Here is a 15,858-nt window from a genome sequence, read left to right on the forward strand (position 1 = left end):
CAACTATTATCAAGACATCCACATGTTGATAATAACAATTTGAGATAAATTTACGCTGTAATTCTTGTTTCAAAATGTCCAAAGTAGCCCCCGATTTGTCAAAAGAAGCCCCGCACGACGGTACGCATCTTAGATAAACAACATCTCATAATCAAATTCAGAATCTTGCGAAAAAGTTTCATAGGATTCATAGAATTTGTCATTCTCCGAACGGTCCGTTGTCTGCAGAATGCCGATCGAAATGGCTCGCGCGCGCTGAAAAGCAGTTTTCTTATATCTAATGAAGAAATTCCATTAGCCCACCCCTTCATTAATCGTTACGAGTGCACATTATATTTACAACCATAGAGATCACAAAAGGGCGGGGCTAACGGGCTTAATTTATTGAATACAAGAAAGCTGCTTTCCGGAACGCGCGCGAGCCATTTTGATCGGGATTCCGCGGAAAGAGCGGAATAAGCGGTTCGACAAAATTTGATGCAGCGGAGCGGAAACAGCAGCATGAAGGCGTGGGTAGCAGTGGCAATGCTGAAAATTTATTCCAAATGGTGGAGGCTTAGCGAAAAATCATCAAGTGACGGTCGGACAATTTCAACGCAAGGTGCTGACAAGCGTTTGGATGCAGTTAGTTATTGGAAAGACGCATTGGGAAAAGAAAATTGGTTCTTCTCAGGACCAGCATTTTATAGAAAGAAAGAGTTAATTGCGAAAATGGATTGTTTCGGCGACATCGGGTTTGGCGTGGTAGTTTGGTTGCTGTTAGTGATTCCATCCGTTCAAATTAATTGCATCATCTCCCTCCGCCGCGCTATGAAATTTGCTAGTTACGATTGAGTTTTGCACTTTGAAGAAAGTTCATATCGGATTGTCGGATCAACCTTCTTTTGTATAAAGACCTTTTTGGAGGACACCATCCTCAAAAATGGCCGAAATAAAGGAGAAATAAGCAGAATCAGAAGTGGCGTGAAACCAAACGCAAATATATTAATTTGCAACGTTTGGTTTTCGCCCGCGATGTAAGCTTACGTGGTAAAGTAAGGACTGTAATGTCCCCGACTGAAAGCCAGTCGAGTGGCTTCAGCGGCCGATGAGTCATGTTAATTCCACGGTTAGAAAATCAAAGTCCATCCAACTGGGAACAACTATTCGACTTCTTGATTCAGTTGGCCTCCGAGCAGTTTGCTCATTGTAAATAAAACGACACCAATTATTATGGCAAATATCATCAATTTCTAATAGCTACGTAGTCCTACGTCACCTTTGCGTACAACCCGATTGGGCTGCACCTTTGAGTTTTTACAACAGTTCTAGTCCCGGAAAATTAATGACAAAAATAGGCATTCTTTCGTTTTACTCTATTTATATTGGGTTTCCGATTCTCGGGACTCTGTTGAACAATGGGAATTTATTAGAACTTACTCTACAGAAGCAACATAAAACTTAACGTCGTATACGGGTTCTTAGAACAAAACTGGGATGTAATACTGCGAGACTTATAGGATTTTGTCATGGATCATGTATTGTACGCAGGAACAGGATTTTTTTATTGGTTTGGTAGTATGAGTAGGCATTCGGTACTTACCGCTAAGAGCATCTTAAAACCGACATGCCTTCAGCTTATGCAGGAGATCTTTCAGATCCTGATGGTCAGCTTGGAGAAGTGACTTGGTGAAGATTCTGCGCTTCAACGCATCGGCTTCCATGGTTTTAGAAAGCTATTAGAAAGACATATGTTATTTTATTTGAATTCGAATAAGATAGGGTATAGAAAAGAATGATACCTCATGAGCCCGCTTGATAATGCAGGCCGGCATGCCAGCCAATTTTGCGGCATTGAATCCATACGACTTGGGACATGCTCCATCCGCATATTTGTAAAGGAATGTGACCGTTTCCTGGGTTGGATCTTCATCGTCTTCATTTTCCACCATACAAGCCTAGTTGAACAAATGTAACGTCAATTTTGAATTAGATTTGAGGATGTTGATAGATTTGCATACCATGTGACCCAACCGAACGCGACTGTCCATGGTGAAGCTGTCCACCAAGTTATGGTAATGGGTGGAAAACATCGAACGGCATTTCAGATCCGCCAAGTAATTGACCACCGCTCCAGCAATGGACGTTCCATCGTAGGTGGCCGTTCCTCGTCCCAACTCGTCCAACAGTACCAAACTTTTGCGAGTGGCGTGCTTCAAAATTGTAGACGTCTCGTTCAGCTCCACAAGAAAAGTGCTATGTCCTGCCATAATGTCATCGTTGGCTCCCAAGCGGGTGAAAATGCGATCGATCAAAGTCATCCGGCAACTTTCTGCGGGAATACGCGAACCGATTTGTGCCATGATGGCTAATATGCCGACCTGACGCATCAAAGTACTTTTGCCGCCCATATTGGGACCCGTCAGCAGCACAAGTGGAGCCCCTTCCCCACCGATGTTCACACCATTCGGAATATAATTTTCCGAATCGCTCACGCATGGATGAATCCCTTCTTCCAAGTCGAAGATCTGTCCTTGATCGTCATCCAACATTTCCGGTACGCACATATTTCCTTCGCTCCGGGCGTACTCCGCCAAAGAAGTTAGAACATCCAATGTTCCGGTAAGGTCGATGCAGACTTTCCACATTTCGTAACTGCTGGAGAACCTTTCGAAAATTCTTCGAGATAAATCTTTGAGAACCAGCTTGCGTTGATCCTCGGTTTGCAACATCCGTTTCAGAAAGTCGCGAGTCTCATCCGTGTGGTAGCGCTTGACGCCGTTCTTGCCTTTTTTCTGCCCTTCCAACGTATAACCACTGTTCGCCTTCTTGGCGGAGCTCTCTGGAATTTCCAACTGGAAGCGTTTCTTATCAGTTCCGAAGTAGACTATCTTACATCCGAAGTATTTTTCCTGCTTTCGTTTGTATTCTTCCAGTTCCTCTAGGATATCGTTAATTTCTTTTCCAACAGCATCGTACTCTGCGTCCAAGCCTTCTCCTGGGGCAATTACCCCGGTTTTGAGCGCTGCTTCATGATCAAAAGATTCTTCGAAGAAACGAATCTAATCCGCCATATCTGGGACATATTCGGGTGTCTGAGTCAATCGTATCATAAGCTTCGAGGAGGCTTTTTTAAACAATTCTGGCAGGCTGCACAGAGCTTTGAATCCTCTTAACGTGTTGATAAAGTCCTGGATTTTCTTCTTTCCGTAGGTTTGTTCTTCGTAGAGGATGGCCCTTCCATCTGGATGGTTTTTAACGCGATCTGCATTACCAAAGGTGTGAATTTGAGCCAGCATCCGCTCGAGATCTGGTAGTTCGCCGAGAATTTGTCGCACATCCTGCAGTAGCGAAACATCGTCCAACAGTTCTGAAACTGCCTCCTGACGTTCGACAATCACATGCCTTTCACAGCTAGGAGAACATATCCAATGATGGAGGAGACGTTTGCCAAACTTCGTGCAACAGTGATCCATCTTATTGATCAGTGATTGTTCCCCTTCAGTGATCCGGAGATTGTTCAAAGTAATGGAATCCAGCACCATAAAACGATTGGTGTTAACAATCTTTAAATCCTTGCGTATTTCTACATCATCTGGGGGAATATACAACTCAAAACTAGCCAGAGCTATAATTTGCTGATCCAATAGGCACCGCTTCAGATACCAAATGGAACCTCCTAAAGCTTTCAACGCTAATTTGTAATTATCATCGGGAGTCAATCCTAGATGATCGTTTTTGTCCAACAATGAACGAATCACCAGTGGCCACTTTGAATTCTGTTCCTCAGTAGAACCACCGTAGAAATTTTCCGCAAGGTATTTTAACGTTTTCTCAGCGGACCAAAATTGAGACTCGTTCGTTAGAGCCTCCTTCCTGATTCCTGCCAGAACAGTTTTAAAGATTTGTTGTGTCCCACTCGAAATCACATTCCTCTCTTGCAGAACCAGTACCGGCGCATAATGGGACAGGAGTGTGAGTAGCCGAGAACCTTGGGTGTCATCTTCGAACTCACCAACATGGAAGATTCCCAAGGAAGTGTCAATGAAACAAACGCCATATCGGCTGCCAACTTCACCTTTGATCCGTTCCGTAATAGCAAGCATATACTTTGGCTGATGGTTCAGTGTCAAATGAACTTGTTGGCCAAATACTTCTGTCCCCTTCAAAGATACTTGGCATATCTCACGCTTCACCACCTTGTCGTACTTGGTGTTGGATTTATTCTTTTTGCATCTTTCCTGCATCATATCCGGTGTTTCGGTTTGCTCGACCCTGGCCACTTTGAATCCTTTCTCGACTAACAAAGTGGCCATGCGCTCGTAGGCTTGCTCAGGAAATCCGGAGTGAGCAAATTCACCCTTCATATAAGAAAACCCCAATTCTTCAACCCCGACAGTGGCATCCATATGATAAAGTTCATAGAACTTTCCTACTTTGAAGAAAAGCACACAATCCATGTGGCGACATTTTAATTCCCACCATTGACGCATGGCCTGCAACAAAAAGAAGGTTCATATGCAAAAAAAAATTTCAAGCAACGACAAACTTACCGGCGTCAACGTATTGAGAAATGATTCCGGCACGTAAAGTGTTCGGGAGTCATACTTTTCGCTGCTCGGTCTGTTGCCCTGAATATCCTTGATCTTCTCCGGTTTTATGAAGTCCAGCTTCTGATGAGCCCACACGGTTGGTTCATCCAATACGGAGCCGGTAAGATCTTTCTCATCGCCCAGATCCGCCAAATCCTGCTGCCCTTCGCTGGAATCCGTCTTCTCGATTTTCACCCTTTTCTGCACCGGTGATTCTGAAGCATCGTCCTTTTCCACCCGCTTGAATGAGGACAACAACTCCGTCTTTGGGGGCGTCTTATCATTCTTGACACGGTTCTCGCTGTCCGAGTCTCCGTCTTCATCTTCCTGATCCACGATAATTCGCCTTCGCTTCTTCATCGGTTGAATCTCATCCTCATCTGTATCTCCGCGGGACTCATTTAAAACTTTTTCCTTTGTCGCCGGCGACGGTGCGACCTTCTCCTTTTTTACACTCTTTGGGGTGTCCGCTTTTGAAGCAACCGCTGCACTACTTACCGGTGTTCCGGGATTGGAAGCGGAGGCCGGTTTGATTTTTGGCGTTGCCGGCGATTTGGAAAAGTAATTGAACAGAGTATTCGAACTGTTCAATTTATCTTTGTTTTTGGACATGGCACTGTTATTTTTCTTCACTAGTCTTCACACAAAATCGCGGAACGTAGAAGCAAAGTTCGATACAGATGAAACGGCGACCGGCGATAGCAAAACAACGCGCGCATTTGAGTTTGGTTTGACTTTGACATCAAACAAAATAAATGAAGCTCACTGGCTGCGTACTTCAACCTCGTGCGGTAACCACAGCCAAATAGACGTGAAACTTTTTATTGCTTTTATTGTATTGAAAATTTTTGGGCACGGCAAATGCTGGGTAAAGGCACAGATAACAGATATTGAGGCAGGCAAAAGATATTTTAGTTACCAGATAAAGATTGTCGCTTCGGTTCCTTTTGTTCTTCTTAACAGGCGAACAAAATAAACAAGCGTTTAGACTCAGCGAAGAACTCAATAATACTGAATTTAGGAATGGGCGATACCGATACGATATATCGGGAATCGATATTTTCTCTCCGATTAATCGATATTTCGTATCGATTTTTTTAAGTTCGATATTTGACTGTATCGATTTTTTCTAGCGGATATCGGATTTCGATTTTTTGAATTCCAAAAATATAGCACATTAGGCACAATCTGTTAAAAACTGCGAAACAGCGAAACTTTGATGTGCGATTCGATGACCTGAAATAAAAAATCTAAACTAACCTGTTTTTTTTTTTTTTTTTTTTGCTCGTGCTTTTAATTTTTCGGGCGTATGGGCGTATCGATATATCGGAATATCGATGTTTCAACGCCGATATTTTTCGGCATCGATTTTACGACAATAAAAACATCGATTCGGCAGTATCGATATTTTTCCGAAAAACGCCCATTCCTAACTGAATTTATTCATGAAAACTAATAACAAATACAGTCATAAAATAATGGTCACATTTGAGTAAATCAATTTGCACAATGGTTACACTGTTAATATCTCCTTTCAATTGATGATTCCTAATTGTTATCTTAGTTTACGGAATCGTGGCGATGGTAATCCTTTTGTCAGAATATCTGCCACTTGTTCTTCGGTAGGCAGATACACCAATCGTATCTGTCCCTTCTCCACCAACTCTCTCACAAACGTTTGTGTTTACGAGGATCCTTTGTAACAGCGATGCACGGTTGATTGTCTTCGAAGATAGTAGTTGGCTCCTCAACTTTCTGTCCAATAGATATTAGCAAATTTCGTATCCACACCACATCGCAACTTGCTTGGCATAGAGCCATTAGTTCCGCCTCCGTAGTTGATAGGGCAACGGAACCTTGCTTCTTAGTCGCCCAAGTAATAGTTGACCCGTACAACTTAGTAACATACCCAGAAACCGATCTACGATCGTTCGGATCATTACCCCAGTCCGCATCAGCAAACGCTTCTAGCTTACTTGACGAGCTCTTTGAATGATACACCAGTTTGAAATTTTCAGTGCCTTTCAGATAGCGTAAAACACGTCTCAAGTGAATCCAATGTTCGGTTGTAGGATAACACTGAAAACCAGCAAAATAGTTTACCGCTGCTGATAAATCCGGCCTAGATGTCACCATCAAGTACATCAGACAGCCGACTAGCTCTCTGTACGGCTTGTCTGTTACCTCTTTTTTTATCTAGTCCTTTCTCTAGCTTTAGTCGTGGTTCCATTGGAGTAGCGGTGGGCTTACAATCGCTCATTCCAAATCTTTTGAGCACACTTCGAATGTATGCTTGTTGATCGATCGTCATAATTCTCTCTTCACGATTACGCCGAATATTTAATCCCAGAAAACAGCTCACTGTAGGTCTGTAGGTCTTTCATCCTGAAGGTCTTTCATTCCGAATTCTGTGGACAGTCGTTTTTCAGCATCCAAACTACTGGTGATCAAAATATCATCAACGTAGATGACCAGATACATCACCACTCCGTTTTGTCGTCGATAATACAAACAAAAATCATGTTCACTTCTGCAGAAACCAAGCCCGCTGATGAAATCATGGAACCGCTGATTCCAGCTTCGAGATGCTTGTTTAAGGCCATAAATGGCCTTATTCAGCTTACATACAAGACCATTACCCCTCTCAAAGCCAGCTGGTTCACGCATATAGATGTCCTCATTCAAAAAACCATTCAAAAATGCGCATGTGACATCCATCTGATGAACATGCCAGTCCTCTGAATTCGCAAGTGCCAATATAATCCGTAAGGTCGACATTTTAGCAACTGGTGAATAAGTCTCTGAGAAATCAAAACCAGGGCGCTGGGAAAAACCGCGAGCCACCAGTCTGGCTTTGTACCTCTCGACAGTATTGTCGCTGTTTCTTTTCACTTTAAAAACCCACTTATTGTCAATAAGCTTCCGACCAGCAGGTCGCTTCACTAAACACCAAGTATTGTTTTTCTCGAGTGATAGTAATTCTTCTTCAATTGCACTTTTCCACGACGGCCAATCGCTCCTCTTCTTAAGAGCTTCGATGTCCGATGGTATATCTTCCAAATAATCTTCGGCGCACAAGGCAAACGCTGTTGCACTCAAATCATAGTCATTATGCCACGCAGGCTGCACTCTTGAGCGACCGGTTCGTCGCAGACCCGTGTCGACGTCGTTCGAATTCATATCTGCCTCATGCCACTGTTCAGAGTCTTCGCCTGAATCACTTTCCTCTTCAAGATCAGTTGTCTCCGAGATTTTTTCTACTGTAGAAGATTGATCATTTTGATCAGTTCTACCATCATGCGCAAAGTTCTCGATCACAATCACATCACTTTCCGCTTCCTGAGAGTCTTCCGTAACGGAGCAATGTCTTAATTTTTCTTCGTTGAATATAACGTCTCGAGCAACAAATACCTTTTTCCCATTCCATACACGGAACCCATTTGGGGCATACCCGACGAAAATCACTTTTTCACTTTTCGAATCGAGTTTCTTCCGTAATTGTTTCGGAATGTGCACGTAGCACTCACTTCCAAAAACTCGAAGATTCGCAACATTCGGCTTTTTGCCATGCCAAACTTCATACGGTGTTCTGTTACCGTCCACGGCCACAGACGGACTCCGATTCAGAAGATAAACAGCTGCATAGACCGCCTCACCCCACATATTCTTCGATATTCCACTCGAAATCAACATAGTTCGAACTTTTTCCACTATCGTTCTGTTGAGGCGCTCACTTACACCATTCTGTTCGGGTGTATATGGCACAGTAGTTTGCATTCGAATACCGTTCTTACGGCAAAACATTTTGAATACGTTTCCCACATATTCTCCGCCGTTGTCGCAAACCAGTCGACCTATTTTCAAACCGAAATGCGCGAACGCCATAGCCTCAAACTCTTCAAAACATTTCAAAACCTCGCTTTTCGATCGCATGAGATACACAACAGAAACGTGAGTGTAATCATCTGTGAACGTGACGAAATAGTTATGTCCGTCCCACGTCACCGGGGTTATCGGTCCACAAACGTCACTGTGCACTATTTCCAGCGGTCGACTTGCTCGCTTTTCTACACGACACTGAAATGGTTCTCTGGTTTGCTTCCCAATGATGCAAGCTTCACATAACGTTTTCACGGATACATTTGGAATCTCTTCTATCTTCATACCTTCCACCATGTTCTTCGAAACCAGCTTCGCAAGATTTTCACTTCCCAAATGACCAAATCGCTGATGCCACAGTTCTAGCTTTTTGCAAACTTTTCCGGTCACCATAGCACTTTCACAGATGTTCTCTTTACGCTCGAAACTCATGCAGTATAACTTGCCAGCCTGCCTGCCAATTGCTACAATTTCACCATCAGCTTCCACCGTTACACAGCCACGATAGAAGATAACTTTCTTTCCAGAACTCTCCAGACGCCGAAGAGAAAGAAGATTCAATGCCAGATCTGGGATGTACAGCACATTTTTCATCACGATTTTGATCCGCTCGTTGTTCACTACAGCATACACAGCAACCGTTCCTTTCCGATGAGCCTGCAAAACAACTCCACTCTTCGCGGTCTGAACTGCAACCGGTGTGTTCAATCTTTCCATTGAATCAAATAATGTGCTGTCATTAACCATATGCTCAGACGCGCCACTATCAAGATACCACTTGGGATCATTCACCCCCTGCTCAACTGCCGCAGCAACCTCACTGTCAGCAGCTACAAAGCTTACGGTCTTCATACTCATGTGTGCTTTATGCACTAACTTTTTCTTTTCTGGCTTTCGGAGCTCGAAGCTTTCACTTTTATTACACTGTGCCTTCTTGTGGCCTAAACTACCACATCCAAAACACTTCACTTTAGACAACGCACCCATCTTTTGTTTCCCAGAAAATGCTGCTTCTTCTTTTCCTGCCGATGCTGTCCTCTTCGCTTAGCCTCGACGTCCAGGTATTTCCTTCGTACCATATCCAAAGTAAGATTCTCGGAAACCGCCTCCATAGCGGTGGTCACTGCATCGTACTTTTCCGGCATTGTAAGCATCAGATGACAAATAATGTCTTCTTCTTCCATCCTTGCTCCGGCTCCTTTAACCTCGCGCACCAATTGGTCGAACTTAAGAAAATGCTCCTGAAGACGTTCACTTTCATCGTAACGCATTGAAAGTAGCTGTCGCTTGAGCATAAAACGGTTTGTAATGCTCTTTCGTTCGAAAATATTATGAAGGCTATCCCATATCTGCTTCGGACTCACTTTATCTTTAACGTATTCAAGATGGCTATCCGCAATAGCTTGAATGAGTACGGATCGACACTTATTGTCCTGTTTAATGCGCGCCACCTGTTGAACTTTCTTGTTCTTTTTCACATCTTCGGAATCTGTACTTGGTACATGCCAAAAATCCTCATCTTCGGCAGCCATCTCGACGCAATGCAAAACATCCAGCTGCTGCAAATACGTCTTTATTCGGAAACACCAATTGTTAAATCCGGTGCCATCAAATGGCTTAATCCGAAGGGTCCTCGCTTCATCTTCCATACTAAACACCTTCTTGTGATCCGCGCTCCCGAAAAAAACTAGTTGGGCTGGTCCCATAACCTCTTAACAGGCGAACAAAATAAACAAGCGTTTAGACTCAGCGAAGAACTCAATAATACTGAATTTATTCATGAAAACTAATAACAAATACAGTCATAAAATAATGGTCACATTTGAGTAAATCAATTGGCACAATGGTTACACTGTTAATAGTTCTGCTGTCCGAAACATGAGTGGTACCCAACTGTCAAATCGTATGTATTTTTCCTTCGTTGACATTTAGATCCCTTATCCTCGCCAGCAAAAGATGTTCCGGACAGCGACGACAGCGACAATCTTCATCTGGAAACTAAAATATATTTTAGGCATCCGATACGTGTGTAAACATCCGCAACCGTTAATTCAAATATATTTTAAATTGGGACCGCGTTTGGCAATCGATTGGAGATCGAGATTACCGGCACATAAAATACAAATGCGCACAATGGAAAGCCTATTTATTCCAAGGGGTAAACCACTCGGCACATCGTGCCCGCGTCACAGTTCGGCACTCATTCGGCACATCCGGGCACCCTTCTTTTCGTTTTCTAGTTTTGACAGTTGAGCTTTCAGTATCAACTTGTCAAGAAGTTTTTGAAAAATAACGAACTCATCGGAAATCATTCTGGATGGATCGGATGGATGCATTTAACCTAGTAGAACAGAATTATGTTCCGCTCGGTTATACCACAGATACAGATATTTAGGCTAGAACAAATTTTATTGAAAATCCTGTGTAAACTTTTGAATTGATATACGTTGGTCCACTACTGCCATCTACTCAACTGATTGCGGAAGTACAATAGAGGTAATAAACTATAGAGGACTATTGTCGCTGCGGTTCCCATTGTTATCGTCCCCAAACATGTTGGGTACCTATCTGTCAAAACGTTCTGATTTTTCCTTTGTTGACATTTAGTGTCCTATCCTCGCCAGCAAAAGATGTTTCGCCAGTGACGACAGCGACAATCTTCCTCTATAAGGTTTTACATCAAATAAACATAACCTCAAAAACTCAATCGAATGAACTCAATTTGACATTTATCGGTGGTAGGTTCATGAGGTTCATCCTATCTCCCGCAGCAAGCGGATGAACCTTTGTTTATATACAAACCACCGATACCTGTCAAATATGGAAGAAATTCACCAGGACGCAGCCGTGGCTACATACGTGTGACGTCACACTGTGAAACCATATGGTCCAATGCACCGAATGAACACAATGACGTTTGAGACGGGCGCTGTTTACTAAAAATGAACACTTGCATGAACTCGATGAATGAAAAAGTATTCATTCTTAGTAAACAGCGCCCGTCTCAAACGTCAATGATCAACTCGGTGTATTGGACCATAGTTTATTACACTGATAAAAAAATACACGTTCGATTCATGTTTTTCGGAATATGGATATTTTCAATCGGCTTACACCATCAAGTCTGGTGTACTTCACATAGATGACATGTTCTTCACAAACTCATTTCATATGTCAATGTTTATGTCGTATTCCATACTTGTTCCACCATAATATGATGTGCATATCAATGGATACCGATAACAAATACACATTGGACGTATATGTTCCAAAATGTGAATATTTCATTTCAATTTACACCATGGAGTCTAATGCATTTCACATCACTAAGATGTTCTTCACAAACTCAGTTCAAATGTCATTATTTATAGCAATTTTCATACTTGATACACCACGATTTCTTATGTTTGTCTATGAAATGTTATAAAACTCAAACTAATAAGAGATGCATTCAAACAAACTTAATTGTGTTACTTTTTCAACGAGAAAGCACATGGTTCGAAAAATAAACGCTGTAAACTATAAATAATTTCTCCGATGAACATGGACGAAATCAGGAGTAAAATCGGTAGGTTGATAGTTCCACTATAGTGGAACATATTATAATCACCATGTATTTTTTCATCTCCTCATAAGTACCCAACAATCTTATATAGCAGCGGCCAACAATCCAACCGCACAAGTCGTACATCGCTGAACTACAACTTAAACAGAATTAGCAACCGTCGTCCCATCAACAGGTAATATTCGATTATGATAAGTGCTTCTATAAGGGGCTAGTTCTATAACTATATTCGTCTTTTAGTAAACAGCCGGATGTATTTGAGTATTCCAATTCCCTCCTGAGCTTTCCTGAGTCTTTCCTGAGCTCGTGAAACATCAAATAATGGAATGCTTAGAAGATCACCGTAACACTTACTACCATCTTACAAACAGGTAAGCATATTTATTTAATACACACAAGATAAATGGTCCGTGCCTCAACTCCCTCAATAAAACATATGTCTCATTAACAGTAAATCCATACAAGTACATCCACCAAACCAACATGGAATTTGGAAGCTGTCGCAGGACAGTAGTGAAGGTTTACTTCCCGATGGAGACGGTGGGGATGGGGAATAAATCAAGATCGGACTACGACACTCACGGAATTTCAACCAGAAGCATCACCTACCCATAGGAACTTTTATAACCGGCTGATTGATGCAAATAATGCTAAGTCATAACTTTCGTTCTATTGAAGAGGAAGACGGCAAAGATAAGCCCCAAACGCAATACAACGGAACGGCGACGGAAACGGCAAATTTAACAGAAAATATATGGGCTAACTGTCAAATTTTCCGTTTCCGTCGCCGTTCCGTTGTATTGCGTTTGGGGCTATACTCTCAAGCGTGAAGCGGCACCCGCTGGTAGCCAACCAATTCATTTTTATTAATTAAACGGAGCAATTTATTAATCATATATATTTTTTACATTCGTTTTCATTTTATTAGTTCCGCCCGGAATGCGATTTCCGTTAGAAGGACGAAAACCGAAGAAAGTTTTTTTTTCTATAACTCCATTGTTGATTCGGTGAAGTTATAGCAAAACAAATGTTTCTTCAATTGGGTTTCGATTCGATAACGGAAATCGGATTCCGGACGGAATTTGCATATACTTCATCATTATATAAATATGAAAGAAAACACGAAATTCATTTGTTAACAAATGAAGTTCATCTCGATTATACTTTAAAGTCATGCATAAAGCAAGCGAAAATGCCAAATGATTCAACTGAATTCGATTTGATTTACACGTTAACATCGTGTGGATGGTATACGAACAGATGATGAGTTTCGAATGATCGATGTCGTAAGTTTTACACATGACATTGATTTGCTTTGACAATTTGCGCAAATGTATGTGTTAAACACACGGTGTCTCGTGTATTTTTTTTTATATTGGCAGTACACACGGACGCAGCTGATTAACTAGCGTCGAACGCAGTCAATGCATTTGGCAGCCGCATTCGGGCTGCGTTTTCAATAAGGGTTCATTCACAAATTGCATAACGATAAAATAGACCATTTTCCAATCCAAATCCAATCCAAATCCAATCTAAATCCAATCCAAATCTATTCCAAATCCTATGTAATTATTTTTTTATGACTTTTCTTAATTTTTTTCTGACATATTATTTTCACGCGTTCTCTCTCTCTTTCTATATGCGTTTAGAATATCATGGCTTATCTTTTATCAACTGAGGTTTACCATTATTTTTTTTTGCCTTTTATGTAGCATGACTTACCATCATTTTTTTGCCATTTTTTCAGACTGAGGCTTAGGGGCCGTACACTAATTACGTAAGCACTTATGGGGGGAGGGGGGGTTGGCCATTTTCTTACGCTGCATATAAATAAAAAATTATTTGTATGGGAAAAATCTTACATGGGGGGAGGGGGGGTTGAAAAACCCAGAAAAACTGCTTACGTAATTAGTGTACGGCCCCTTACCACTATTTTTTGCTATATCTCGTCTGGGGTTTACCTTTTTTTTTACCCTTCACCAATCATAGCTTATCATTTTTTTTGCCATAATTTTCACGCCGGAGGCTTACCATATTTTTTTGCCTCATTCAGCTTTTCTCTACTGCTGACCTTTCTTACCTTGGGAGCAACGACTACGTCATTGTCGTAGCCAAGCAAATCCGTCTTCCGATTTGCCTTTTAGCAACGAAAACAAGCGCGGAACACCGAAGGATAATTCGCATGTTCACGCCTCAAATACATAACACTGAATGATCGTTTATTTTCACCGTTCGAATCATCTAGAATTCCTGTCTGTCCTGTCTATTGAGATTGAATTTCAAATTTCTTCTCATTGGCTTCTTAGTATGCTGGCATTTCAAATGCCAACTACGATTGAATTTCAAATTCGTTATCATTTTTTCTATTAATGGAATTTTTAAATATTTTAGTTTATTTCATTATTTTTATCATGAAATAAGAAATACGTTCCACTTTATCCATCAATGTAACCAACAAATGCAAATGCATTTTTCAGACTCACTTTATTCCCCACACATACTTCAGTGGACTGGTCCCTCAGTGTTAATGTTGGTAGAAAAACAGCAATAACTATTTTCAACAGAGAACCAGATAGAGGCCGTCGACTTCGTGGAGAGCCGCGCGTTGAAATCGGACCTGGGACCCTAACCGTTCGGAAAAACTGAAGGAACATCACCCAAGACCGACTATTATGGAACTCTACAATACGCCGCAGGCATAGTTGTATCGACGCAAGGTATCCAGAAAGGTATAATTAAAAAATCACTGATGACTCATGTTGGTGGTTTTGTTATAGAATGAAGTTTCTTTCAACTGACATTTTTTTCTTCAAATGGCAAATCTCATTAGGTTTATTGTTACATATGTTTTGAGAAATATTCAAACTACAATGGTTCTAAAAACAAAACATTCCTTGATTTAAGTAAAACATTAAAGTATAATATTACACATATAGTCAAATGTGTCATAATTAAATAAAATATAGATAAAACATATTGCATTCAATTGGTTAGTTTCACTAACGATTAATAGAAACAGTGTGGTGTGGTAACATCATGTTTGCTATATAATAATCATCAAACATTGCCGAATTGCGCGATGCTTCGACACATTCCTTTTTTTACTAATGAAACCTAACTCTTAAAACATACGAAACAACTAAAATCGTAGACTCAAATGTTCCTACTTGGTACTGTCTTTTTCATGTTTCACATCTCTTTTAATGTTAAATTGCTTTGGCTTAGTTAAACTATGTTTATTTGCTTATTTGTAGAATATCTCATTTTTTGTTACGTTACTCGTGATGAGGAAGGCACTCTTTTGCACAAAAGATCATACGATTTCAATCAAGGCACAACTCGCTTAGTCGAAGAATTAACGGGGACAGTTTGTTTGAGTGTCTTTTACAAGTTTGTCTAGAACAGGTATTTGATTGTTATGCTAAGGTAAAATGGAGAAGGGATTGAAGATTACTGTTTCGAGGTAGAATGACCTTTTGATAAACAATGCAATGGTTAGAATAGGAAATGATTTGGATATCTATGAAGGAACATTGATTGTGACTGACTGTTTAGAAGTTGTTGCATCAGAAAAGTCTATACAATTTGATCGACTATCACAGCTAGGGAAGAAGATATAAAAACAGAGAGAAGTAGAAAAAAGTATGTTTGTTAGGGATTTAACTAATTATAGATTTTATGTGTGTATATTACTTACCTACTTAATTTTAACAATTAATTTTAATAATGTCTTTTATAAATATGGTTCTGTGTTACTTCTGATCTGAGCATTTCTTCACCTAATTTTAAGCTTTTATATCAAAAGAAATGGTTTTGGTTCCCGCCAAATGCTATTTTTAAAGA

At 40.9% G+C, this 15,858-nt stretch overlaps 1 protein-coding gene and 1 long non-coding RNA gene across 2 annotated transcripts; one reads left to right on the forward strand and one right to left on the reverse strand.

Moving 5' to 3' along the window:
• Positions 1-1,386: 1,386 nt before the first annotated feature.
• On the reverse strand, positions 1,387-5,304 carry LOC134227752 (probable DNA mismatch repair protein Msh6). Its single transcript, XM_062709426.1, is given in 4 exon segments — positions 1,387-1,715; positions 1,782-1,937; positions 2,001-4,475; positions 4,533-5,304. Coding segments are annotated over 4 exon segments (3,402 nt in total). The 5' UTR covers positions 5,184-5,304; the 3' UTR covers positions 1,387-1,595.
• A 6,612-nt stretch (positions 5,305-11,916) lies between these two features.
• On the forward strand, positions 11,917-13,183 carry LOC134223742 (uncharacterized). Its single transcript, XR_009982700.1, has 3 exons — positions 11,917-12,190; positions 12,256-12,386; positions 12,467-13,183. It is a non-coding gene; the product is annotated as an uncharacterized LOC134223742 (long non-coding RNA).
• Positions 13,184-15,858: the final 2,675 nt, after the last annotated feature.

The sequence above is a fragment of the Armigeres subalbatus genome, chromosome 3 (assembly GCF_024139115.2).
Source record: "Armigeres subalbatus isolate Guangzhou_Male chromosome 3, GZ_Asu_2, whole genome shotgun sequence".
Lineage (NCBI taxonomy): Eukaryota > Metazoa > Arthropoda > Insecta > Diptera > Culicidae > Armigeres > Armigeres subalbatus.